General features: G+C 36.8%; 3 protein-coding genes across 4 annotated transcripts in view; 1 reads left to right on the plus strand and 2 right to left on the minus strand.

Annotated features, from left to right (window-relative positions):
- LOC124353483 (protein jim lovell-like) overlaps positions 1 to 14,388 on the minus strand; it is a 54,653-nt gene extending 40,265 nt beyond the window's left edge. Inside the window, exon 1 of one of the 2 annotated variants that reach the window (XM_046803327.1) lies at positions 14,236 to 14,388. The gene's annotated coding sequence lies outside the window, so the exon portion shown is untranslated. Of the gene's footprint in view, positions 1 to 11,220; positions 11,351 to 14,235 lie in introns of those variants that run through there. The other variant, XM_046803328.1, reaches the window with a different exon arrangement.
- LOC124353451 (piggyBac transposable element-derived protein 4-like) lies at positions 11,567 to 13,015 on the minus strand. The gene has a single exon (XM_046803289.1). It carries the CDS (start codon positions 13,013 to 13,015, stop codon positions 11,567 to 11,569), a length of 1,449 nt encoding a protein of 482 aa, XP_046659245.1.
- Positions 14,389 to 21,570: 7,182 nt separating the features above from the next.
- LOC124353484 overlaps positions 21,571 to 25,948 on the plus strand; it is a 38,476-nt gene continuing 34,098 nt past the window's right edge. The window contains exon 1 of the mRNA XM_046803332.1: positions 21,571 to 21,750. Within this exon, the coding sequence (XP_046659288.1) occupies positions 21,632 to 21,750 (119 nt within the window). The 5' untranslated portion in view covers positions 21,571 to 21,631. The remainder of the gene's footprint in view (positions 21,751 to 25,948) is intronic.

Genomic DNA, 25,948 nt, shown 5'->3' on the forward strand with positions numbered 1-25,948 from the left:
ATGCTTAATGCCTCCAAACAATATAAGATGCACTATTCTTGTTTTACATTAAGCTTTCTTATTATTGTAAAAAGGATTTTTTGGTTGAGACGCTGCCATGAGACTCACTCCTCAGCATTTTCCTGCCACCACCTCTGCCACAGATAAGAAGGACAAGTCGAGGAGACCATGCCATGTGTGCAGATGGACCAGTATCGGTACTGGGACATGACATGAATGTGCCGGGATGGCAACGTTCCGCTTTGTGTGTTTCTGTGCCTCTCTTACCATCATAGATTTCTGGAGACTTGTGTACTGTTACTAACTTGTACCTAATGTGTAACTTACTACATTTATGAAAAATACTGAATATTTTATCTTCACTCATATTTTTTTTAATGTAATAGCTTTTGTGAATAATTAGACTAATTTCTGTACAAGTACACAAAAAATTCAAAAATGTTTAATTGAGTGTTTTTCATAACACTTCTACAAAAGTCAAATCACCTAAAAAAACAAAATCTCACTTTTAAGACACTTTTACTGAGAAAAAACCCACCAGTCAAAGTGTTAACCAATATAGTATAAATAACTCAAAACCAATTCTGCAACTATTCCTCTAAAATTAGAATTGATACCTACATTCATACATTATGCCTTTGAACAGAATAAATACAAGCAAGTTCATAAAATTGAACACAGTATAACATAAGAAGAGTCTAGAACAAATTATTTTTTTGTGACATTCTATGAGTGAGTACTCGAAAAGGACATCTAAACACAAGAGTGGGTGTTAAGTCACACCCTAAATTACAGCTCAGCCAAAGTGTCTTTTCCTCCGGGAGCGATAAAGAGGGTAGTCTGACATTGGGGTTGTACAAAGAGATGGCGAGGCTGCAAAAACTCACCCCAATCACAAGGCAAATTGTCGAAGATATACTCATTCTACTCTTCAATTAATTCTTTGTCGTCCATGGCAACTCGGTGACTAGTGACCCGGGTTCTAATGCCAGCCAGTTCGGACACAGCTATTTCACATGTTAACATATTATCATCTAAGCATAGACTGAAGTAATTTGGTTCTGCTTTGTACCTTCAGGCCATCCATATAGAAAATCAAATTCTTCTATATTCTTATATCATTAGTAAAAAGTTTTTGACTTTATTAGTAACATAATTTTTTCCCGAAAACAATACCATGATGCCTTTAGGGTTGCATATTTCATGGAATTAGCTTTTTTTTAATGTTGTTTACGAAATCTTTACATGTGACTGCAACTTAATCCATAGGCTATATGCTTTTTATGTTTGTATAAAAAAATTTTAAGGAATAATATAATTATTTCTATTGCTCATAGGCTGTTAAATTGCTTCAAATTGTTAGATATTTTATTTGTAATTGGTAATCATATCAAATAACATTTATTGCATTTTTACAATTGTACATTGCATTGCAATGTTAGTAAATCATTTTGTAAATAGTAATTTATTCACACGCACCCAAACTTACACTTCCACACATTCAATCAATCTCACTCTTACGGACCCTAGACCCTATGCCTCTCATAAATCCCAGCGGCTCATCATGAACTCATCGACAGAGTAGAACGCACGAGACACCAATAGGCGTATATACGAGTTTTGAATTGATTTTTATAGTTATTTATACTTTTCGGGAGCTTATTGATCAATCTAACCAACTTGTGGCAGATGCTAGGTAAGAGTCAGCCTGTGATGTTGAGCTCGATATTTGTCCCTGCCTCTTGTCTCATATGGGTGAATGTCGTCACCACGAACCAAAGTGCATTTTGACCTGCGGTACATGATCACGTCAAATATGTAGAGGCAGGGCAATGTCAGAAATTGAAGCTCCCTAAAAGATTACCTGCATGACTCTCTGTAATTTAACTTTCCAATTATTGTGACAGCCTTTTTATTAGTCTAAAGACTCATTCAAATTTGTTTTTGGCACAGCCTCTCAAGTCTCACTCCATACACAAAGTGTGGGTGAATTAGACCATTTTTAGAACTTTAAGGAAACATAACTTTGCTAGGTGGCGCAAGGCGTATATGCCTGTTGAAATTATAGCACACATATTGTTGACGTAGTCATTCCAGGTCAATCCTCTGTCAAGGAACAATCCTAGAAACTTTGTGGAGTATGTTTCCTCTAAAAGAACATCATCCACAAATACAGCTGGGCGTTCTGAAAGCTCATTCTGTCTAAGACAGAAATAAACAACATTCGATTTGGACTGGTTTGTTTCCAAGTTCATTTCAGCAAAGTATTCAATGCATGATCTATAAACGTTGTGACTTCCAGTTCTTGCAATATCTTGCTTTTAAAACAGAGAGTTGTGTCGTCAGCATATTGATCAGGTTTTCCATGTTGGATCACAGAATTTAATCTACTGACATAAATCAGGAATAAAAGAGGCCTAAGGATAGATCCCTGAGGGACACCATGAGGCACTTTAATTTCATTTGAAACGACCTTCGAAATCTCCACCGTCTGGTCTCATCTCGCTCCTGTATCTTTTGTACTTTTAAATTATATATATTTAATAATGTGAGACATATTTCATAACTGCCATAGGTACTTTCTAAAAGGTATCTATTTCAAATATATATATATATATATAAATAACTTACATTGGTTGATGTCGGCAAGAAGTTGTACACCAGACATAAAAATAGAATTTAGAAAAAAATTTAATGGAATGTAAAATTATGTTAAAACTGTTATGTTATAATAAGTCAAATGATATAAAATGCACAAAAGTTAAAGTTCCCATTTTTTATATTCTATGCTTAATTCATGATGGTCTATTCAACGGTACTGTCACTTCTGGCTTGATGCTGCCTCTTTCCTCTCTTTCTCTTGTTCCAAACTGTAGAATCACTCTTTGTGGATACCCATATTGCAGCCAGCACAACAGCATATAGTATTTAATTTATGGCAGATCCTGGCACACTTGATGGGACTGTGTTTGTCTTGTGTGATGGACCAGCATCATCTTTTTAATCAGGAGCTCTTTGTGAGGTACAGACGAGGGGATTGTTTTTATCTTGTGTGATGGACCAGAATCTTCTCTACAGCGAGGAGCCTTCTGTGAGGTACAGACAAGGGGCTTGTGTTTATCTTGTGTGATGGACCAGAATCTTCTCTATAGCGAGGAGCCCTCTGTGAGGTACAGACAAGGGGCTTGTGTTTATCTTGTGTGATGGACCAGAATCTTCTCTATAGCGAGGAGCCTTCTGTGAGGTACAGACAAGGGGCTTGTGTTTATCTTGTGTGATGGACCAGAATCTTCTCTATAGCGAGGAGCCCTCTGTGAGGTACAGACAAGGGGCTTGTGTTTATCTTGTGTGATGGACCAGAATCTTCTCTATAGCGAGGAGCCCTCTGTGAGGTACAGACAAGGGGCTTGTGTTTATCTTGTGTGATGGACCAGAATCTTCTCTATAGCGAGGAGCCCTCTGTGAGGTACAGACAAGGGGCTTGTGTTTATCTTGTGTGATGGACCAGAATCTTCTCTATAGCGAGGAGCCCTCTGTGAGGTACAGACAAGGGGCTTGTGTTTATCTTGTGTGATGGACCAGAATCTTCTCTATAGCGAGGAGCCCTCTGTGAGGTACAGACAAGGGGCTTGTGTTTATCTTGTGTGATGGACCAGAATCTTCTCTATAGCGAGGAGCCCTCTGTGAGGTACAGACAAGGGGCTTGTGTTTATCTTGTGTGATGGACCAGAATCTTCTCTATAGCGAGGAGCCCTCTGTGAGGTACAGACAAGGGGCTTGTGTTTATCTTGTGTGATGGACCAGAATCTTCTCTATAGCGAGGAGCCCTCTGTGAGGTACAGACAAGGGGCTTGTGTTTATCTTGTGTGATGGACCAGAATCTTCTCTATAGCGAGGAGCCTTCTGTGAGGTACAGACAAGGGGCTTGTGTTTATCTTGTGTGATGGACCAGAATCTTCTCTATAGCGAGGAGCCCTCTGTGAGGTACAGACGAGGGGCTTGTGTTTATCTTGTGTGATGGACCAGAATCTTCTCTATAGCGAGGAGCCCTCTGTGAGGTACAGACGAGGGGTTTGTGTTTATCTATTGTGATGGATCGGTATCTTCCCTATAGCGAGGAGCCCTCTGTGAGGTACAGACGAGGGGTTTGTGTTTATCTATTGTGATGGACGAGCATCTTCTCTATAGCCAGGAGCCCTCTGTGAGGTAGAGACGAGGGGATTGTGTTTATCTTGTGTGATGGGACCAGAATCTTCTCTATAGCGAGGAGCCCTCTGAGAGGTACAGATAAGGGTGGGAGGAAAGTTTTCATGATGAATATCCATCGCTTCTAGGATGAATTTTTAAATTACTCCTACTCGTTGGGTGATTCAGTGTGGCACTTCTGTACATACACAATAATATATCCACTGCAAACACTCACATCAAGGAGAATATAGAACAGTGTTTACTAATACTTCCAAATTTCTTGGCTACATAAATCTTGCAAGCATGCCAAAACACTTTTGTTTTTCTCAACGTTAATATGTAGTAATTTATTATTTGATTTAAGCAATTTTTGTGTAATTATTCTTTTGATCAAATGCAGTGAAAATGATATTCTTATAGTTCTTTAGTACAATTTGGTGGTTTTTAAGATAGTAAAAGCTAAAAAGATTTAATGCCTGCCATTTTCAGAGCATTAAATATAATATTACTTTTAGTAGTAATTGGCCTTATAACATTTGACCAAAATTTGGTGTGAATTTACTATTTTTGAATATATTATTTTTTTATAAAAAAATCTATACAGACAGACAGATAAGAAACTAAGCATCGGAGACCTATGTTCATGGTGAAATGTGTTTCTCTTGATCTGAGCAAAATGTGATATACCCGAGTTATGGCACTCCCTGTATTTATCTCATATACATAAAACATTTTGAACGGGGGTGGTTTTGGGCTCTGGAGGTCATCTTCATTGAAGTTATGTAGAAATGTTCCTTATGTGCTACCATGAGAGCAACTGCAATGGGCTAGTTTTGAATAAAAAAATCTACCTAACACTGAAATTACCACGATATACATACAGCACATAATGTTTACAAATACATATTATATCTTCCATTATTACGTAATTTATAATGAAGAAGAAAAATACTTAACTTTAAATTACAACATGATGTTTTCAGTTAGTACATCTCCATAGTACTATTGAGAAATACTGATTGATTTCTTATATTATGCAATCGCCATTAAATAAATTCAGTAGTATGAGAACAGAATGAATCAGCATGTTCCAATACAAAATATACAGGGTGTATATTATGTCTGGAAACACCCAAATATATCCTTTAATAATTTAAATATAAATTTGAAACCTCTTACAATCGTAATAGAGATTGGGCATCTACTTTTTGGAACAATGTTTTGTTATGTCACACCAACGGGGGACGTCCTGCCGAGGGTATCGTGAATATTCTTAATGGAAGCCTATACCTTGTGATACATAATTTTAAAGGTAATAGCTTACTGAATTGAATGCCACAAACCGCATCTCAAAGGAATTATTCTATCAGAAAATGGAGCATTTTTAGTATTGAAAATTTACTGATGTTCAACAATGTAATTTTAACATGGTTCTTGCCACAAAATGTGTTACACTAATTTTTTAGCATTTTTTAAATGTTCAATTAAAATAAAATAAACAATTTATTTTTAAACTGGTTTCATTAGTACAAATTTACCAGTTTTTATTACAATGAATAAAACTTATGAGTCACTTTCTCTGATTACTTATGAATCTGTACTTGGTGTTTTCCAGTCAGCAGGAAGGTTTAAAGAGACAAAGGTCACTAGCCTATGAGAAACATTATTGTGTTATTAATCATCTGGTCTACAGGTTTCAGTTTGTTGAGCATGGAGCTTTCACTAGACAGGTCTAAGCTTGGGAATTACAAATGGACAAAGGTCATATCATTCCTGTCGAGTTAATCAGTGTCTCTGAAGCATTGCTGTCAACAAGTTATCTAATTACAGTAGTTCAGTTTTTATTTGGCATTTTAATGGAATTGTCTGAAAGAGAACGAATTACTCTGTTGATGATGCGAGGATATGGCGATCGTCAAAGATCTTATCGGGAAGTTTGTAATTTGTTTAATGACACTTTCCCAGAAAGGAATCCCATAAGTGTTTCAACAATATCAAAAACTATTGAGCGTTTTGAAATGACAGGGAGTGTACGTAATCGGCCAAAGTCGGGTAGGATACAATCTGCAACAGATGAAGAACATGCACTAAATGTTTTGCAATCATTTATTGAAGACCCACATACATCGCTCAGAAAAGCTGCACAGCAACATGATATGCACCCTATGTCTGTGAGTAAGATTTTGAAAATTAATAAATACAAACCATTTAAAGTTCATTTAGTCCAACAGTTAAGTGAGGATGATTACGACAGAAGAGTTGAGTTTTGTGAACTTGTGATGTGCAAATGTGATGACAATAGAGATTTTCTGACCAACATACTATTTTCTGATGAGGCAACTTTTTTCCTAAATGGCAATGTTAACAGGCACAATTGCCGTTACTAGGCTAGTGAAAACCCACATTGGATTACTAAGTCCCATTCACAGCAACCACAAAAACTGAACGTATGGTGTGGAATTTTAGGTAACAAAATTGTTGGACCCTTTTTCATCAATGGAAATTTAAATGCCGAACTTTACTACAATATGCTCCAAAATGAAATAATCCCAGCTATTCAAATTGCATCAGGAGAATACTTTGATAATGTATGGTTTCAGCAGGATGGTGCTCCACCCCATTATGGGAGACAGGTAAGAGAGTATTTGGATTTAAGGTTTCCTCATAAATGGATTGGCCGAAGAGGAGAAATCGAATGGCCTCCAAGATCTCCGGATTTGTCACCAATCGATTATTTCCTATGGGGTCATTTAAAATCCAATGTTTATAGAAGAAAGCCTCATAATTTGGAAGACCTAAGAAACAGGATTATAGAGGAGATTGCTTTGATAACTGAAGAAATGTTAGGCAACTCTGTCGAATCATTTTACACAAGATTGGCTCATTGTCAAACCGTAGAAGGAACACAGTTCGAACAATTGCTTTGACACCAAATGCAGGTAAAACGTTTGTTGTAAGACTTTTCTAACAGCATACATTATTTTTTATTTGTAATAAGAAATCAATAACATAAGTATTTCCATAATTGTACTGTAATAAAAACTGGCAAATTTGTGCTAATAGAACCAGCTTAAAATGAAATTTTTGTTTTATTTAATTGAACATTTAAAAAAATGCTAAAAAATTAGTGTAACACATTTTGTGGCAAGAACCATGTTAAAATTACATTGTTGAACATCAGTAAATTTTCAATACTAAAAATGCTCTATTTTCTGATAGAATAATTCCCTTGAGATGCGGTTTGTGGCATTCAATTCAGTAAGCTATTACCTTTAAAATTATGTATCACAAGGTATAGGCTTCCATTAAGAATATTCACGATACCCTCGGCAGGACGTCCCCCGTTGGTGTGACATAACAAAACATTGTTCCAAAAAGTAGATGCCCAATCTCTATCACGATTGTAAGAGGTTTCAAATTTATATTTAAATTATTAAAGGATATATTTGGGTGTTTCCAGACATAATATACACCCTGTATATAACGTAATGAATAATTAACCCTAGAACTGATTCTCTGTAATTGCTAGAATGATACAGGTGTTTTTTGTTAATAAACTTCTTAAAAACACAATTGTGCACAATTCCCTTGTCATGCCAAAGTTTCTCATATTGAGATGTGTTTGTCAGATCATGAAGAATGTTAAATTTGGTCAAATGAAAAGCCGTGCACGCAAAGAAAACCAAAAACTAAAACTACTATGAAGAAATTAGACCAATGTTCTCCAACATGTACTGCGCAATGGGTGTGTGACTACAAAGGAATAATGGTAATGTGAGTTTATATATATTTTTTTTTAATAAAGTTATGAAGTGGACATTGGAGTTATCTCCCTACAGTTTTGAAATCACTTACCAGTCAGGATCTGAGAATTTTAAAACGGACATGTCTCGAGTGTTTGGAGCAACCAGTGCCAATAAGTTATACCACCTCCATGTCACAGTGAGGCACCAAAGAGTTACCACTAGCTCTGTACCAAAAACCTGCCCTACTCTCTTGACCAAGTCAGAAGGATGACATCAGATTGTCCGTCTGTGGTCAGATTAAGCCGCAGTTTGTAAAACATAAGAAAACATAAGTCACCTTATTTATTGATGCAACAGCACCTATAGAATGCCTTAATGTTGACTTCAAAATTTACATTCCCTCCATCTCTTGTAATCATAACATCCTCACAGTAGTCAATGAGTATTCTCATTTCCCTTTTGCCTTTTTCTGCCTCGATCTTAATTCTGCTACAGTGATAAAATGCTCACTGAGATATTCACCATTTTATTTATTCAGACAGAGGATCCACCTCCCTATCACATGAATTAACCTCCCTCCTCCATTAAAATGGAATTGATAAAAGCCTTACCTCCCCTTACAACCCAAGAGGGAATGGTGAAGTAGAAAGGTACAATGGGGCAATTTAGAAGACCATCACACTTGCACTGAAAAGTTACCAACTCCCTACTCTGTGGGAATCTGTCGGCGAAGCACTGCATGCCATGTGATCCCTGTTATTAACTTCTACCAACTGTACCCCTCACGAACGATTCTTGTCTTCTAACCCATGCCATATTTTATACGGTTCTACCCTACCCTCTTGCCTATTAAATCAAGGAAAGTTTCTCATCAAGAAGAGTGTCCGGCCTAACAAGTACGATAACCTGGCACAAGAAGCAGAACTAATACACCCCTAATACAAGCCAATCAGAATATGTATTCGTTAGGAAGAAGGATGGCACTGAAATACACATCTCTGTGTCATGTTGCTCCCAGAGGAAATATCAACATGTCGGAGAAAGTGCTCCCAAAGAAGAACAAGACCTTCTGGTGAGGTAGAAAGAGTACAACAATGCAAGAATTTGCTGAAATAAAATCTTGTCTCTTGACTTTTAACCACCATAAAATGATGTTGGAAGTGTTGGGATACTTAGGCTACATGTAATCATATGTCATGTGTAAACCTTTTATTAATCTACTGAGTTTATTCACAAATTTATTTATTCTGTTATTTTTTCATTGCCATCATGGTTACCTATGGACCAAAATAAAAATATTAACTAAAGCTCAGAAAGTTCCATGGAGTGACATGCACTATAATAAAACTATAATTTATAGTCATGTTCCTTATATAGGAAATGAACCTTCGTGCACAATGCTGTCTTCTGGTCCATTCGTTTACCACATAACGTGTGAACAGACAAAAATGAAATTTTTCCAGCCCCTCAAGTGACCTTGAATAACGTAGAGTATATTCTAATTGTATTTTTGGCCCAAGGTTCATGTCAAATAGTCGATAAACGTAGTATATACTGTGCGCGGCTAGCCTAGTTTTTATCTCAGATTTGCTAGTCGCTCATGTCAGCAAATTGCGATTATGTGAATGACCAATGTATTACTTGCCTGTAAGGGTGTTAGCATCTTTGTTACGTATTTAACTGTTGTGTATAAAAAAACCTCTAATATCTTCAATTCATGAATTTACATAAGCAACTAACATTGTTGGTTCCCTTAATATTTCTCTTCCTTAATACTCATTTATTAGGAAGCAATAAATTAAAACAATTTATTGGAAATTGCATAAGCATTTAATACTTAACTAACGTACCATTGTAATCACAAAAAGTTGTTCCTTCATCACTATTTTTTCTATTCTCCATGAACATCAGCTATGGGGTAGGGTACGGTAAGCAGACCCGGTTTTAATATTGATATTGAAAAACTATATTACTTAATTATAACTTTCAATATAACTAACCGATACCGATTTTTTAACAATAAGTAACTTGTATCAACTATAAACACTTTTTCATGTAATAAACGTATTTTCTTTTATAGATAATAACAGACAGTCGAAAGCTCATGGAGAACCGTGAAACGAAGTTTAAAAAGTGGCATATCAGCCGACCTGCTTGCAGATCATCTCTGTGAATATTTTTGCAGAAGAGAAGTGCGGTTTTCTAAAGATGCTTCAACAACTTCTCAAAAATGGTTAATCATTGCTACACAGGAGAAAACATAAAATTACGCATGTCATATTTCCTGTTATAAATGTTTTTTATGTTGTTACCATAACATCAATATTTATGGGATTTTCCTATTTCTAGTTCTAATTGTTTGTTTGATCGTTAGATCTCATTTATTATTTATAAGATCCTCACTATGTGAATTATATTAGTTATTTTAATTTAAAATACGATTGTGATTATGGCTATAGATATGTTGATATGATTTATAAACCGATATTCAATAAACAAATATTAAGTATCGATTGATTGTAGTAATCAATGCTAAACAACCGGTCTGCTTGTTGTCCAACATCTCTTGAGTTGTTTTCATTTGCTTAGAATGTGCATTCCGATCGGGTTGTTACAACTTTGATTACCTATTGCAAAATATTATAAATACCAGTTTGATTGGACAAGTGAAATACAAATACGGTATGTAATTGTTTAATTTTACTTCAAATTTCACGTACATTTTGGAATGTTTACCCATAAGTGTAATAACATTTTGGATTGTTTACCCTTAGGTGTAATAAACAAACTCACCAACAGTTTTCACCAATTTATAAGTAATGAAATGAGTAAGATAGCTTCCCAGAACAGTTTTCTTTGCACTAAACCCAGAAAACTATATTTTATAAAACTGGGCATTTAATCATGTCTTTTGGCTATTATACATGTCTATCTTTTTGTTATTTTGCTATGTATGGTTTCCCAGAAAATAGAATTTTTGCCAACTGTCCCCAAACATCACTACAGGAATTTACCTGCCAGCACCATGGTTAATTTGTGGGAGCAACTGGCACCTGTGTGGTTGTATAGCTAAAAAATACTATAAAAAATATAAGGAAATAAAATTCAGCTCTACTGCATAATTTGTTCCTCGTTGTATTATAATGGGCCTAGGTATGATTTAGTGAAAGGATTTTGGAATTATAAATACAGGCTAATAAATAATGTTTACTTTTTAAAACATTCACTGCGGATGACAAAATTACTGACGACAGAAAATGCGGGAATTTTTTTGTTATTTACTTACCCAAAACGGAGTCAGGATAGCCGAAAGGGTTGTCCAAGGTATCCCGGAAGCTTCGTTGGCCGGAACGGGTGACGTCATGTCCGTTTCGAGTCTGCTTGTCATCCGCACCGGTCCCTGTGTTGTATGTGCTCGCAGTGCACTAAGTTTCGGCACAAACACTCGCGAATTACAAGTATATAGTACATGAATGACACGTAGATAGTACATCAATTACACGTATATACTACATATTAGTTTGAAAAATATACAATATCAAAAACAGTTAACACTCCCCCCTAACTTACCCGAGTAAAAATTAGAAAAAAACTATATACATCCCCACCCACCGCCAAAGACTAAAAACTACTTATTTGTCCTCGTGATACTTATCAAAGCAACCGAGTTCACACAGACCTGGTTCGTCAGGGCACACTGCACAATAATACACTGTTTCCTTACGCTTGCCTTCTTGGTAGCAAACACGGCACCTCCGGGTAACTGACTTGCCGTTTCCTTTGCGCTTCGTTAGTTTGGAGAGACGATGCATGCTGTTGCGTGTCGGTGTGATGAGCAGTGGGGCTTCCTTTTGAGGGAGCAGGTCTTCAAGAACACGAACTCGGAAGTCATACAGGGACAATATATCTGAGTTGTACATGTTGTACAGGTAAAAAGAATTTACTACAACAACCTGGAGAAAGTGCACAAAAACTTTCTTGTGCCATCGCAAGGTCTTGTGCTCACAGGGGTAATAAGATACCATTTGGTCCAAGCGGTCAGTCCCCTTCATGTGAGAGTTGTAGTACATGATTGGTTTTGGCAGCGTTCGTTTTTGGTTTCTCCTGTTGGTGGTTTGGACCATCTCGTTGTCATATTGTGTGGAGATGTACGTCACCGTCTGCTTATCCCTCCATTTTCCAATCATGACACTTTGGGCATAGTTCGCTATCGTTTCACCTTTGCCCAATGCCTTTGCCTTCACTGCTGGAGGTGTATGGAGTCTGTCGATGCGTAGGGTGCCGGTAGTGTAGGTTGAGTGACGTAGAAGTTTGGATGATAAGACAAAACTATTATAAAACTTATCCATGAACAGGGAATGGCCTTTCCCCAGGAAGTCACTCATCAGCTTCATGACGACTTTGACGGTATGACTTTTGCCACTACAAGAGTCATGGCTCCCTGTGTAAACATGGAAGCGCAGCATGAGTCCCTCGGGTTCATTCAGGGAATAAATTTTGATTCCATATTTGTGGCGCTTGCCCTTTACGTACTGGCGGAAGACCAGTCTGCCATGCCACAGTACCATCTCTTCGTCGATTGTCAGTTCACGGTCGGGATAATAGATCTGTTGCATCTTATTGTTGAAGTAATCAACAATATTTTGAATTTTAAAAGACTGGTCATTAGCAGGTTCGGGGTGATCAGGGGTATCAACTCTTGAATAATGCAGACATCTAAAAATACCAAGAAATCGATCTCGAGACATGTACTCCTTGAACATAGGAAAGCTCAACAACCGATGAGTTTTCCAATAGTCGGTCAATCGATTCAGTTTGACGTTGCCAGTCAACAGTAGAAGGCCTAAGAATGTTCTTAGTTCGGCCACTACTAAGTCCTTCCATTTGGTTATGCGAGATGCTGGAGTAGTGGTGGGGCCACAAAATAGTTCCAGGGCATACAGGTTGGTTTGTCTAATGATATTCTCTAAAAACACGGTGTCAAGAAGGAGATTGAACCAGTCAATTGGTTTATTGTCACCTGGAATGGGAACGAGCAAGCCAGGTTGACCAGTGAACGGCAGGTCACGTAAATCAGCCATGTCGCTGGCCGTGCCGGCCCACTGGGGGTGAGGGACGCCGCGTTCACCGTCCCTAGAACTGTCCGAACTCGACTCATTGTCTTCATCAGATGAAAAATTATCGTCAATAACATTATCGTCTTCCTCCATTATGAGTACATACACTTACAGTCAACAGACACTATAATCCACTCACACAATATCGCAAAGTACATACAACAAACGAAATTGGCGAACCGGCGACGAATCGCCCCAACTGACTCACCGAAACAGGTACACCTCGCTATGAGTGTTACAGCCTTCAAAGGTAACTGCTCAGCTCACTCTGATGACTGAGGCAATAATATGAAAGCAGCAGGCTGCCGTATGCCGAGCTCGCCCGTCTACCGCCCGGTGCGCCATATTCGCATGACGAGCATGCTCGTCACCCGCAGTGAATGTGTTCAAGTTAGGCCTACTAATTTCTTTAGATTTACCTATGGCAATATTCCTACATTGAAAGTACTTTTATCTAATGCAATTTGATGTAAGAATTTCCTTGATTAATTGAAAAACTATGAGCTTTATATTATACTCATATTCATAACAATACAATATGCTAATACTAAAACATACTATACAAATTTTACTAATTGTAATGAACAATTATTTTATTAATTGTAATGAACAATTTTACTAATTGTAATGAACAATTTTACTAATTGTAATGAACAATTTTACTGAGGTAAAAATACTGCCGATGGTATTGCTTTCCATGTTTTCTTTATCATGTTATAGCCTGAAAAGAAGACTGGAGAAAAATGAAGGCTGAAAATAGTCTAAACAAAAAGGAACTCCCAACAGTGTGTAGAAATAAAAACAAAACCAGTCTACAAAAGAAATAAACGAAAACAGATAACAGGTTTTACGGGTGTGCAATATCACTCTTCCTTTGGCCTGTCATTTATCGATCTCGCTTTTGAAGGCTTGGCTGGGAGCTAAAATTTTGTGTTCGGCAAAAGGGCCTTGAAAATTAAATTGGACAAACAGAATGATACATCAAAATTGAAATAACGCTAAATGTTACATCGAAAACTGAAACAATTTTAATAATAGAATGTGATATTTTACAGATGTCAAGTAGCCCGGTATGGGGCGGAACCGTTTTAATTTATTTGGGTAAATATTATTTAGACTGAATTAATTGAACGATAAGGTATAGAATATTACAATTATTATTATCGTACTTGAAGTGTACTTACGTTGATAAGAAGATTATACACAAGAAAACAACACTTTGAACACTGGTATAAAACAAAGTAGACGATAAGCTATTTTGTTGTGAATCTATTTCCTCTCAGGTCTCTCTTTAGACGTTTCAATAATCATCAGTTCTCTTGCACCCATCCCGTCCCCTGCATCTCCCCCTTTCTCTGTGCAACCGTGGAAAACCGATTCCAATCCAAACGGAACTCGAATGAACCCCCCACTACTACTCCCGGTCTCTCGCGGGTCGGTTATACGGCTTGCAATCCTGTCTAAGTTGCCCAGGCAACTGCGGTCTGAACAAGAAATCAATATGGCGTAAGGCAACGCCCAAGGTACCAGAGTAATTATATTGAAATACACGTTAGATACACGAGTGTGTTCATGATACGTTGTATAATAGTTTGGTATTTTTTTTTATAACCGAATACATGCTGTTTATCAATATACCCTCGTCGAGATAACAGAAATTATTCTTATTTATATTATTATTATTATTCAATAGTCCTGTTTCAATTTTCTTTGATCGTAGGCCTGACGAACGAACCTAACTTATTCTATAAAGTTACATACCCGCACGTAGCTCCAGTAGACCTATTTATGAATGTAGATACACTCACTTGGTTTTTCTTATATCTGGGACACAAATGCTAAATATACGATTACAACGTTTCAAAGTATTTCTGAAAGGGTTGTCGCGAGTTTCACATGGCAATGGCTCACGTCTCTACAAGTCAGCTAGAAATCTACGAGAAACCAAAGATACAGATAGTATCATAGTATAAAGATATAGTATGATGACCGTACAAGAATTTCAGCACTCAGCAGTTACCTAAGGTGGAATTACACGTAACCTCCCGTGCCATTTTAGTTGGTATAGCTATTTAGTTTACATGAGGCAGCAGATTCACGATTTACACATAGCCTGCCGTGCCTCTTCCGTTTTCATTCGATTCCTCGTGAGCTTGTGAGTTGTGTGATCCACGGCAGTTGACCTGTTGGCGTCAGGGGCACGGACCGTGTTATAAAGTTGACCTGTTGGGCGCCCAGCCGGCACCTTACCGGTTGTTTTATCAGCCTGACGGTCATCCGCAATCTTCGGTTCTCACGGAAACGTCTGAAGGGACCACGTGTTGCTCACTAGAGCTTATTCCTCGTCGGAGTTCGCACGTCCTTGTTTATTTCGTTTGACTTTGGTTCAGAAATGGACGAAGAACTAGTAATTTTATCCAGCACTCTATACGCGTATGTCCCACAAAGACTATGATAATCACCTGGTGAAGGAAAATATGTGGAAAGAAATATCGGCATCGAACAAAACAGGCACGGTAGCGTTAAAATACAATTAAGTACTTTTAACGTTTGAGGTAATAGTTTTAATTCGATTTTAATCACAACATGAAATATTTAGCAAGCATTCTGATTATGTACAAAAAATAACTTAAGTAGTAAGTTTTGTAATAGTTTACTTTTCTTAGGTTGCTTTTTTTAAATAGGTTATTATATGTTGTTTTATTATTGGTTGACTAATTTTTATTGTTTTTTCCCAGCTGAAGAGTGCAAGTCTAAGTGGGCGTTTTTGTGTTCTTATTACTTGAAGGCTAGAAACAGACGTACTACTATTTCTAGCCGAGCAGCGGAGAAGGTGAATAAATGGCGCTAGGAGGATCAAATGGAGTTTTCACTCAATTTCTTCAGGACCGCCTAACTCAGTCTACTGTAACGGAGGCAGATCCTGACGAACGAATCGACAAGTACTTCACCAACACCCCTTGTCTCTCATACTCAGCTTCGGCCGTTAGGCCAAGATATGCACGGCAGCAGTCGGAGACAGCGACCAGCTCTCAACCTGAGCAAGGCCTAGAGCAAACATTGGGGTCTTTTACATCATCACGAACCTCCAGTGAGACTTCGTCTGAAAAAAGGCACTTATAGTTTTCTTCGACGACATTACAGAATCAATGTTGAAGTTTTCGGGAAGAGAGAGAGTGGAAATAAAAAGAGATACTGTTCGCATTGTCAACGACGAGAAGATCAAAAATTAATCCAAACAGAAAGCAATGTTAAAGTAAACCTACCCACAGTTCTGCAACCTACTAACAACGCCAATCGAAATAAACCCGAGATAGCCCATCTACCAGCTCAGGAAATCAACCTATCCCGATTTATCACAATAACTACGTACACGCAAATCCCAATCAATACTCCAGTGTACGATTAAAACGACTACAACGAACAGCATCATAATGAACAGCCAGATTACAATATCCTATAACAAAAAAGAGTAGAAATATTATGCTTACAGAGCTAGTTTTAAGAATGTTATCTTCTTATTAACATAGTAAGAATGATTATAGAAGTAGAAGGTAATAAATGTAAAATAATTTTGTTTGTATAAATAAATTAAATATACCCTCCCCCCGCCCAAAAAAATCTCAACATAAGCATGGTTTTTTAGTTCGATAGATAGCCACACCACTGCTGCCAGGTCATGGATGACAAGACCGGATTCAAGAGTGTGGTTTTCATTTATTGTTTATGGGGGACTTTATTGTTTTTTCACTTTAGGGGGGGGGGTAGTTTTTATTTAATTTAACCATACAAAAACAGTAATTACAAGAGCCCGTAAGTGATTCATTTCTTACTCGAGAGATGACTGCGTCCTGCCATGGTACTTGACCATCACCACAAAAGAATCTACGAAGCTTGTGCCTGACTTCAGTTGTTGCAGTATTACTTGCGTGAGTACCGATGTTTGGAAGTGGTTCAAAAGCATCGGTTTCTGGGATGTGTTCAGTCCCACTGCTCATGTACTACTCCATTGCGTAGTAGATTATGGAGTGCTATTGCTTTCATAGCAAAATTATGATAATCCTGTATACGCAAAACATTATTTACACAAATTTAAACTTGAGGTTTAAGTCATAATGAACTATTCTGTTGAAACTAATTAAAACAACTATACCAAATCTTTGTCTTATGACGAGATTGATCCAGAGACATTTTACTTAGGTACAAAACGTATCTCATTATTCATTACACTAGCTAATGCTCATACTTAACATTGATTTTAAACGTTTCTATCATGTTTTATAATGACACTTATGAGTGTATTTAAGACTTTATTTTATAATCACCGAAATACACGAACAGTCCAGAAAGCAGTAAAGGTAATTAAATTAATCCACTCAAAGGTTTAATTTTGTAACGAACTGAATTGGATGCGCCATTTCTTATTCCAGCTTGGAAGCTTCCAATGAATGTCAACGGGAAGTGCATCACGGCACTTCTAAAGAACGTGAAATCTCGTTATTTGTAGAAATTTCCAATGAAGACACAATGGATAACACTACTTGCAGCTATCGGATACTTCACGTTCATTTTCACACGTTACGATCTTTTTTCCGTACGTAGGCCTACCTCAAGTTTGTTTATTTCTAATATCTATTCATACATTTACAATCAAGTTCCCATCTTGCATTAATTAACAATTGTAGCCAATATTTTGTTTTTAAACCATAATGTATTATGAACATGTGTGTAGTATTCCAGAACGGTAGAGTAAACAGCATTTCAAATTAACAAAAATATTAAATACTTTTTATAGCATAACCGTGTAAGTATGTTGAACCAGCGAGTAGTACCGGTTACAGTTTCATACTGATTAAAGCCGCGTTTACACCGGAATTGGCAACCAAAAATTGCCAACTCCGATTGCCGACGCTAGTTGCCGATGGAAGTTTGCAATTTGTATCTGCAACCACGAACAAAGTTTGCTTAATTGTTACTGCAACTTGCAACCAAAAAATTAGACAGTATATAGAATGTCGAGTGCGGAAGAGGTTGTACTTGCTGCGGCAACGTGTGTTGTTCTAGGTAAATTGAGAAGACGGAGAAGATTCTGGGTTCGACCTTCATTGCAGGCAAGAGCAAGGTATAGTGGCAGCGATTTATTGAATGACTAAATAGAGATTATACAGACCCTTTGACGGGAGAATTGAGATACGATGGCAGTATAAAAAACTTTTTAAGAATGTTGAGCATTGTTGGTATTGGACACATAATTAGCAAAAGGGATACTAACTACAGGAAAGCAATTGCAGTGCGTGAAAGGTTAGCTATAACTTTGCGATTTTTGGAAACTGGCGACTCTTATACAAGCATCAGTTATTTGTTTAAAGTTTCAAACAGTGAGATATCTCTCTTTGTGCCAGATGTTTGTGAGGCTTTGATATGTTTCCTGAAGGATAACATACAGGTGAGTAAATGTTAAATACCTATCGACCACGTGGAGCCGATAGGTGGGAGGGGTAGCGGGGTTTGTTGCAGACTCAAGTCGCCGCTCAATTTGGCACTACAACTCGTATTGCCGACCAAGGTTGGCAACCGCCTTTGATCTTTACTGACTTCAGTCGGAAAACCAAATTTTTGGTTGCCAACTCGTAAACTCAGTCTGCAACTACAGTTTGAAATGCGAGTTGCAGTTGTTTTAAGGCGTTCAACTAAAAACTGCCGATAAAAGTCTGCAATCATTGGTTACCAACTCCGGTGTAAACGCGGCTTTAGTCCATCTCCACCGTTTTTACGAGCCATACGCCACCGACTGCATTTTCTTTCGGCAAATTTCGGAGACGCTCGGTACCGGTAGTCCCGATTGTAGCTTAAGTACATCGCAGTCTTAATAAATCTAAAACATGTACTGTAATAAGTGTCATGTGATGTTATTCACGTGTAATATTTGAATGAAATCATTCCGTAGTTTGATTTTTGTGGTAATATTTTATGTAGTATCATGTTTTGGCAAAATTATGCTACAGTGTTTTATATATTTTAAGCGATGATTTTCATGTGTATATTTGTAACTTCCGAACCACCACCAACGGCCGGGCAGGCGGGCTGCTCGCAAGGTCAGGATCACTCGGCGGTCACCCATCCAAGCAGTAGCCACGCTCGACGTTGCTTGACCCGGTAATCGCGGTAACCACCGTACCCACTACACTGCGCTATTGGCATATTATAGTGGTAGGTATTTCCAACGTTTACAAACAGAATATAACGAATCCGAGTCCAGTCTTACGACAAAAACACAAAAGTTTATAACTACCGTATAAGATTCGTTGCGGTCTGTACTAAAATTATATTGTTTTCTTTACAGTAAATAGTTCTGATCGCATATCAGAAGGAACAGTACAGCAAATATCATTAAACACATACAAGAGTATTATGATGGTGACTTGTGCAAGGTATAATATACGTATAATATATATGATGAGCCGCTGGGATTTATGAGAGGCATAGGATCTAGGGTCAGTGAGAGTGTGCTTGGGTGAATGTGTGGAAGTGTAGGTTTGGGTGCATGTGTGAATGCTTTAACTTTGGCAAGTGTGAAACTATTTACAAAATGATTTACAATGATTTACTGACATTTGCAATGCAATGTAAAATTGTAAAAATGCAATAAAATATGATTTGATTTGACGTTTAATTCGTACTGAATATTAAAAGGCTATCAATCTTTAAAAGGCATACTTTTAATGACTTACAAAATATGTTTATCAGATTGCAACATTCCTTAATTTCTAGGGGTAGTTTATTGAAAAGGCATGGTGCAAGACAGAGCAACGAGTGTTTAAATTTGAATAAATTCACTTAAGACTTAATAGTCATTATATCCTTATTACGTGTATTGCAGTTTACTCGCACGCCACATCATGTCCACCCATAGTAAAACAGGCAAAATTTTGAAAACAAAGAGATGCTATATTTTAAAATTTGTTTAGTTCTTTATGTAACATTTACATTACTACCGACATAAATTTTAAAAAATACCTTTAAATTTATCAGATTTTTTTAATTATATTTAAAGAAACAAACGATATGTTGGGTATGTTTTTGTTTTATTGTTCTAAATTGTTGTTGGATTTTATTATTTAACTAATATTCAAGTACCCATTGCATGTCTACATATTATTATATCATGAGCTAATCAATATCGACAATTGGCTATCAGCAGCAAAGCTCCACAGATCTGCTCTGTTCAGTGCTGCAGCCTGGTGCTGAACCCAACAACTTCCTTTTGTTCTAGAAGTAGAATATTTTCATCTTAAGAGTATTAGAATACCTTAAAAATGTACAGGTTACGATGTTTATGAATTAGTAGACGTCGCAGATTGTAGATGGCCTAGTTTGTACAGTGGTGCTGTATGAAATACATTTAAGCTAAGTTATACCGAAGCAAGATTTACTTTCTATTCTGGACTTATTAAAGTGTATTTATTTAGCTGAAAATGTTCTAGAAAAATAATTAATTCGACCTGTTTACTATGGAAACAACTAGAGGAAATCGTGAAATAAAAATCATTGAAGTAGAAAGCATAAGTATTTTAAAGAATGTATTTCTTAAACAATACCAAGGACGACTGTCCGAATTTATAATCACATGTTGAGAATTTTGGCCATCCAAAAATATTGAAGACGCGAAGACTGGTGAAGAAAATGTGTTTGAACTCCCCCGACGTATGTCCCTTAAAATAAAAGGCTGACAACGCACGCACGCACACCCCCCCCCCACACACACACACAATACTATATACTCGTAAATTTATGGAAAACCCACGGCAGGTTCCTCTTGGAACTCTGAGATCAGTTTGAAATATGATACACAACATATAGTAGAGGCTATCAATATATCGAGATATACCAAAAACAAAGTGAGTGTCTCTAGATTGCTACCGGATATCTTGTAAAATGTCCACATGCTATGTAAAATAGCTGGCGCCAGTAAAAAGAATGTTTGCTGTTCCCAGCTTGTGCAAGCGTACCTTTTTTAAAATGGTCATGCTATCGTTTAAGGCTGCGCTCTACCACTCTGGTGAACGCTGATGCAAGGGTTTTGAATCTGCCTCATTGTAGGCTAATTTTTTGAGGTACTGTATTACAAACATATTGATGTCATTTAAGTAACTAAATATTTGTATACGTTCATTAGTTTTTGAAATTTCAATTTCGATCCAACTTAAGCTGCACATCAGGTGGAAAGTTTTTAAATGAAAGGTATTTTCAACGCTTCATAAAATTAAAACGTGAATTTTTATTAAAGAATTGAATACAGACATTCGTAGGTTTGAATATAGTAAGCGTAAAACTGCAAACTGTTTCTTAAAAAGTTCTGAAGTTAAGGTACAATAAGGCAGACATGAAAGGTCTGCAAGCGCTATTCAACGCTCTGTCAGGTGGCGCGCGTGGCGGTTACAGCCGGAAACTGTAGGCAACTCTCCCACCACTACCTGCTGGATATTTCCCCTCACCCGCTTTCGCTAGGTTATAACGTGTGGCCTTTCAGTGTTGCTGTATCAGTATCACTGGTGTTTACAAGTTCGATGTAGTTACAAAATGCCAAATCCAAGACTAACAAAGAAGCAACGTCTGCCACTGAGTGCAAAGAGGAGAAAGAACCGTGGCGAGAATCTTAGACGCTGGCGTGAAGAACATACAGGGAAGAATAACATCAGGTAAGAGAAAGGGGGTTTTAAAGAAAATCACTACAATTATTTATATTGTGAAATATGTATTACTGAATTATATTTTATTTATTAATTTTTAATCATTACCGTAAGTTTGTACAGTAGTATACCTAAGATTGTGGTTACTACCAAATATAGTAGATCATTGATATAAGTCGGAATAGCAAACAGCAATTAATGATAATTCTCTACAAGCAAAACATTAAATTTATAACACGTAATTGTGAGGTTTAATCGCAATGAACTATTCTTTTGAAACTAATTAACTAAATAAAAACAACTATAAAAAAATCTTTGTCGCATGACGAGATTGATCCAGGGACATAATTTTACTTACAAAACGTAACTAATTACATTAGCAGATGCTCATACTTAATATTGATAATAAACGTTTCCATCATGTTTTATAGTAAAACTTATGAGTGGTCTAGACTATATTTCATAATCACCAAAGAACACGAACAGTTCAGAAAACAGTAAAGGTAATCAATCAACTCAAAAGTGTTATTTTGTAACGCACTGAATAACATGCACCATTTCTTATTCCAGCTTGGAAGCTTCCAACGAAAGTCAACCAGAAGTCCATCACGGCACTCCTGAACAGGATGAACCCTCGTTATATGTAGAAACTTCCAATGAAGAGACAACGTACAACACTACTTGCACTAGCGTAGTGCGAGTTCTGGCCTGTGGTAGAGCGCACCCTTAAGTATTGACGGATTTCGTTGTTGGATTTGTTATAACAATGTTCAATAGTTGATATCTAGTTTTTTTATAACTACACTGGTTATTTAACGACACAACACAGCTAGTCATTCATGGAAAAATACCTAACGAAGCTTTACAGGCATTCCAAATCCCTTTACCTTATGGATAAAATATTCGATAATTAATTTAGAATAGCTGAACACACATAACCTACAGTACATCATTATATAATACTACCATGACATTTGAAACATATATTACACATTTTAAACTTTATTTATTCCAATTTTATGATCTTCCGTTTTATTTATACAGTATATTGAATGTATAAAAACGATTTTATTTTTACACGGTTAAGTGTTAGAGAGGGCTTCTTAGTTTTAACTTCGTCTTGTAAAATAAGACATCTCCACTTTATACAACTAAAGAATGTCTTGTTGAGTAACATTTTTATTCAGTTGAAAAGTTCCCAACTATTTTAAAAACATTCAAGGTTCTCGCATTGCTTTGGTACTGCTTTACTAACAACTTGATGTAACTTTTTATTATTTTGTATGTCTTTGTGTAAAGTACATGTTATAAAGTGGTCCTCTGTATGACAGTGGTAAAATTATTTCATGGTTTGGAAATAATGAGTACTGGAAGTTTAGTTTGTATAGAAAAACTTTAAAAGCTATCTAAAAGGCGTCTTGAGTGTAATACGATAGCCACCGCAATGAAATTGTATCAACAGCTGAATTCGTTTACAATAAATATTTATGATGAGTAAATGAAACTTTAGATCACAACTGAGGTTACTGGAACATCGGATCGGATTTTTGTATTATTGAATGATTTACGCATTAGTGTAGAAACTAATACAATGAGAAAGAAACGCGGAAAAGAAACAAGACATTTGAATTAGTCACTCGTCGAGACAGAGGAAGAGAGAGAGAGAGAGAGAGAGAGAGAGAGAGAGAGAGAGAGGAGAGAGAGAGAGAGAGAGAGAGAGAGAGAGAGAGAATGAGAGGGGGGCAGGCCTTGAGACATACCACAATACAGTTGTGGTGCGTGTGTTTTGTTTGTTTTGCTGCTCGTGTAGGTAGGAGGGACGGGCCTAGAGAAGTGACGAGCGCAAACTGCACACAGAAACAAACACTTCTACAGTCTAGACTCTAGACCTCAACACACTCTGCTCATTCAGGTCATTACCTCGCCGCGCCGCGCTGTGTTCTCTCTTCTGTGTTACCAACACTATTCGTAATATGTTATTCTTTCTTCCGTTTGAATGGAATTATTTCACCATCTCGTTGCCAGTAGGAGAACTGCCAAAGTGAAACAGACATATTTATAATTGAGGTAAAATTGAAGGGATTAGAGGCCTGTATTCAAATCTTAGACGGTTTTTTGTCACCAATAAAAATATTTTTAAATACAAATTTGTCGTCCTTAATTAGTTTTTAAATGACATAATTATATAAAATAATACTGAATAAGGTCAGCTTCTCATTTTCAATGAACCTAAATTTATTCATAATATATAGAACGGCTCAGTTTGATATATTTCTTATTATACAATTGTATTTATCTTTTTATACGAGGAGTTCCCAGACGAATTCCTTTACAACCTCACTGTTGAATGCTGATGCAAGGGGTTTTAATGGAAAAATACTAAAGCTACTGGAAAATAAAGGTACAATTCTGCAGATATGAAACGCTGCAAGCGCAATTCAACGCCCTCCTGGTGGCGCTCCAGGTGGCTACCGCGAGAATCTGTCGGTAGCTGTCTCACTCCTACAGACAGGCAGAGGGTCTGAGCGCGCAGCAAAGGCTGTACTAGCCATCCACAAAACATTGACCTCACCTACCTGTCATTCTGTGATCGATTTAAAAGAACTGAACTATCGGAACACCTTTTATTTGAATATAATCACGAGACAACTCAGTGAATATTCCAGTTCTTACTTCTTGGGTCATGAGAAATACCGAAGGATGGACTCTAAGGGTAGCCAAATGTTTTTGGAAAAGGCGCCCCATCAGGCGGCCAGCCAGCCCGCGCGTAGATCCCTTGGCCCAGCTGTACCTAGGCCTACTCGGCATGACCGCTACGATTGTAGGACTGTAGGTCCACGCCTAGTTTGACGAGGGTGGCTGACGTCACTTTTCTGCAGGGTAGGACAGTTAGTCCACGCCGACACCTGCGGACTAGCTGTCCTACTTTTCAAAACTGACCTGGCCGTGCATTAGTTTTTCTACCTGCACTTATTCTTTATTCTGGTCAGTGATGCTTCCACTACATTCGCACAGCGTACTGCTAAAGCAGTAAATATTAACAACAGTTTACTCAAGCTATCACATATGAAGTGGATTACTAATAGGGATTATATCTTAAAGAATTCTATATATCATTATATTACTATCTGATTAATTTGGCATTGTCCTAATGAATCATAAACATCTACAGTAAGTTTGTATTAGTTATTCCTTATATTGGACCATCGTTTTTATAATACTGTATATACCAGTAGACGTTACTCGTAGTACACGTTAATTGCAATGGATGGTTTATTGTTTTATTAACATTGTTAATAGTTAAAATAACCATTTAGTTCATATCTAATATATCATTTTTAAAGTTGTACCAAATTAAGTTAAATAGATACGAAGAAAAAATATTTTATTACCTTAAATAGTGGCTCTTGGCATATAATCCAAACAGTAAACAAAACATCTGCCTACACAGACATACTAAGTTATATAATAGTGACCTTATGCCGCTAACGATACGTTGTAAATATCACTTAAACGGAATTCGATGAACGGCTAAAACATTTGTCTAGTTTCATTCAAACTTCCAATTGCTATTCATCGCTATTCCTCGCAGCGAAAAAAATTAACGTTATTTCAAATAGTGATCTCGGAACGACAGGAGATAACATGTTTAATTACTAGCAGTTATAAGGACCTCGAACGCTCCAAATTCTTAAATTTATTCTTATACCTTATTAGTTTTATTCCCCTTTAAAATAAACCGTTAACCGTTAAAAGTTTTAAAATTTGGTGTTTAGTTAATAAAAAAGCCCTAGTTATATTGCTTTGTTTTCTCGAACAAGGTACATACAAACTTCTGAGAAGCCTACTTCTGTCAAAAGTCAAATAAACTATGCGTTTTATAACTATATAAAAGTTATATAGTATTAAAAAAACATTCCTTTGATGTCTGCATACAGTACTCATCACGCATACTCAATATTTACTAAAGTGTACAGTTAAAAGTAGACTTTTAATAAAACTTTTAGTTTATTTATCTAAATATTTGTCTTACTTGTGCTCAACAGTGGTCGCAAAAAAGTTTGAAATAAGAAGTGTTGTTATTATCAAGCTTACTCTATGCTTTCATGACTAAATGTAAGGTAATTTATGATTGTGCTACTATAAAACAATGTTTACACAGAACAATTGACTAAAGTTAACAGGCTCTTATACTATTGTCTATGTC

Source organism: Homalodisca vitripennis, chromosome 2 (genome assembly GCF_021130785.1).
Source record: "Homalodisca vitripennis isolate AUS2020 chromosome 2, UT_GWSS_2.1, whole genome shotgun sequence".
Taxonomy (NCBI): domain Eukaryota; kingdom Metazoa; phylum Arthropoda; class Insecta; order Hemiptera; family Cicadellidae; genus Homalodisca; species Homalodisca vitripennis.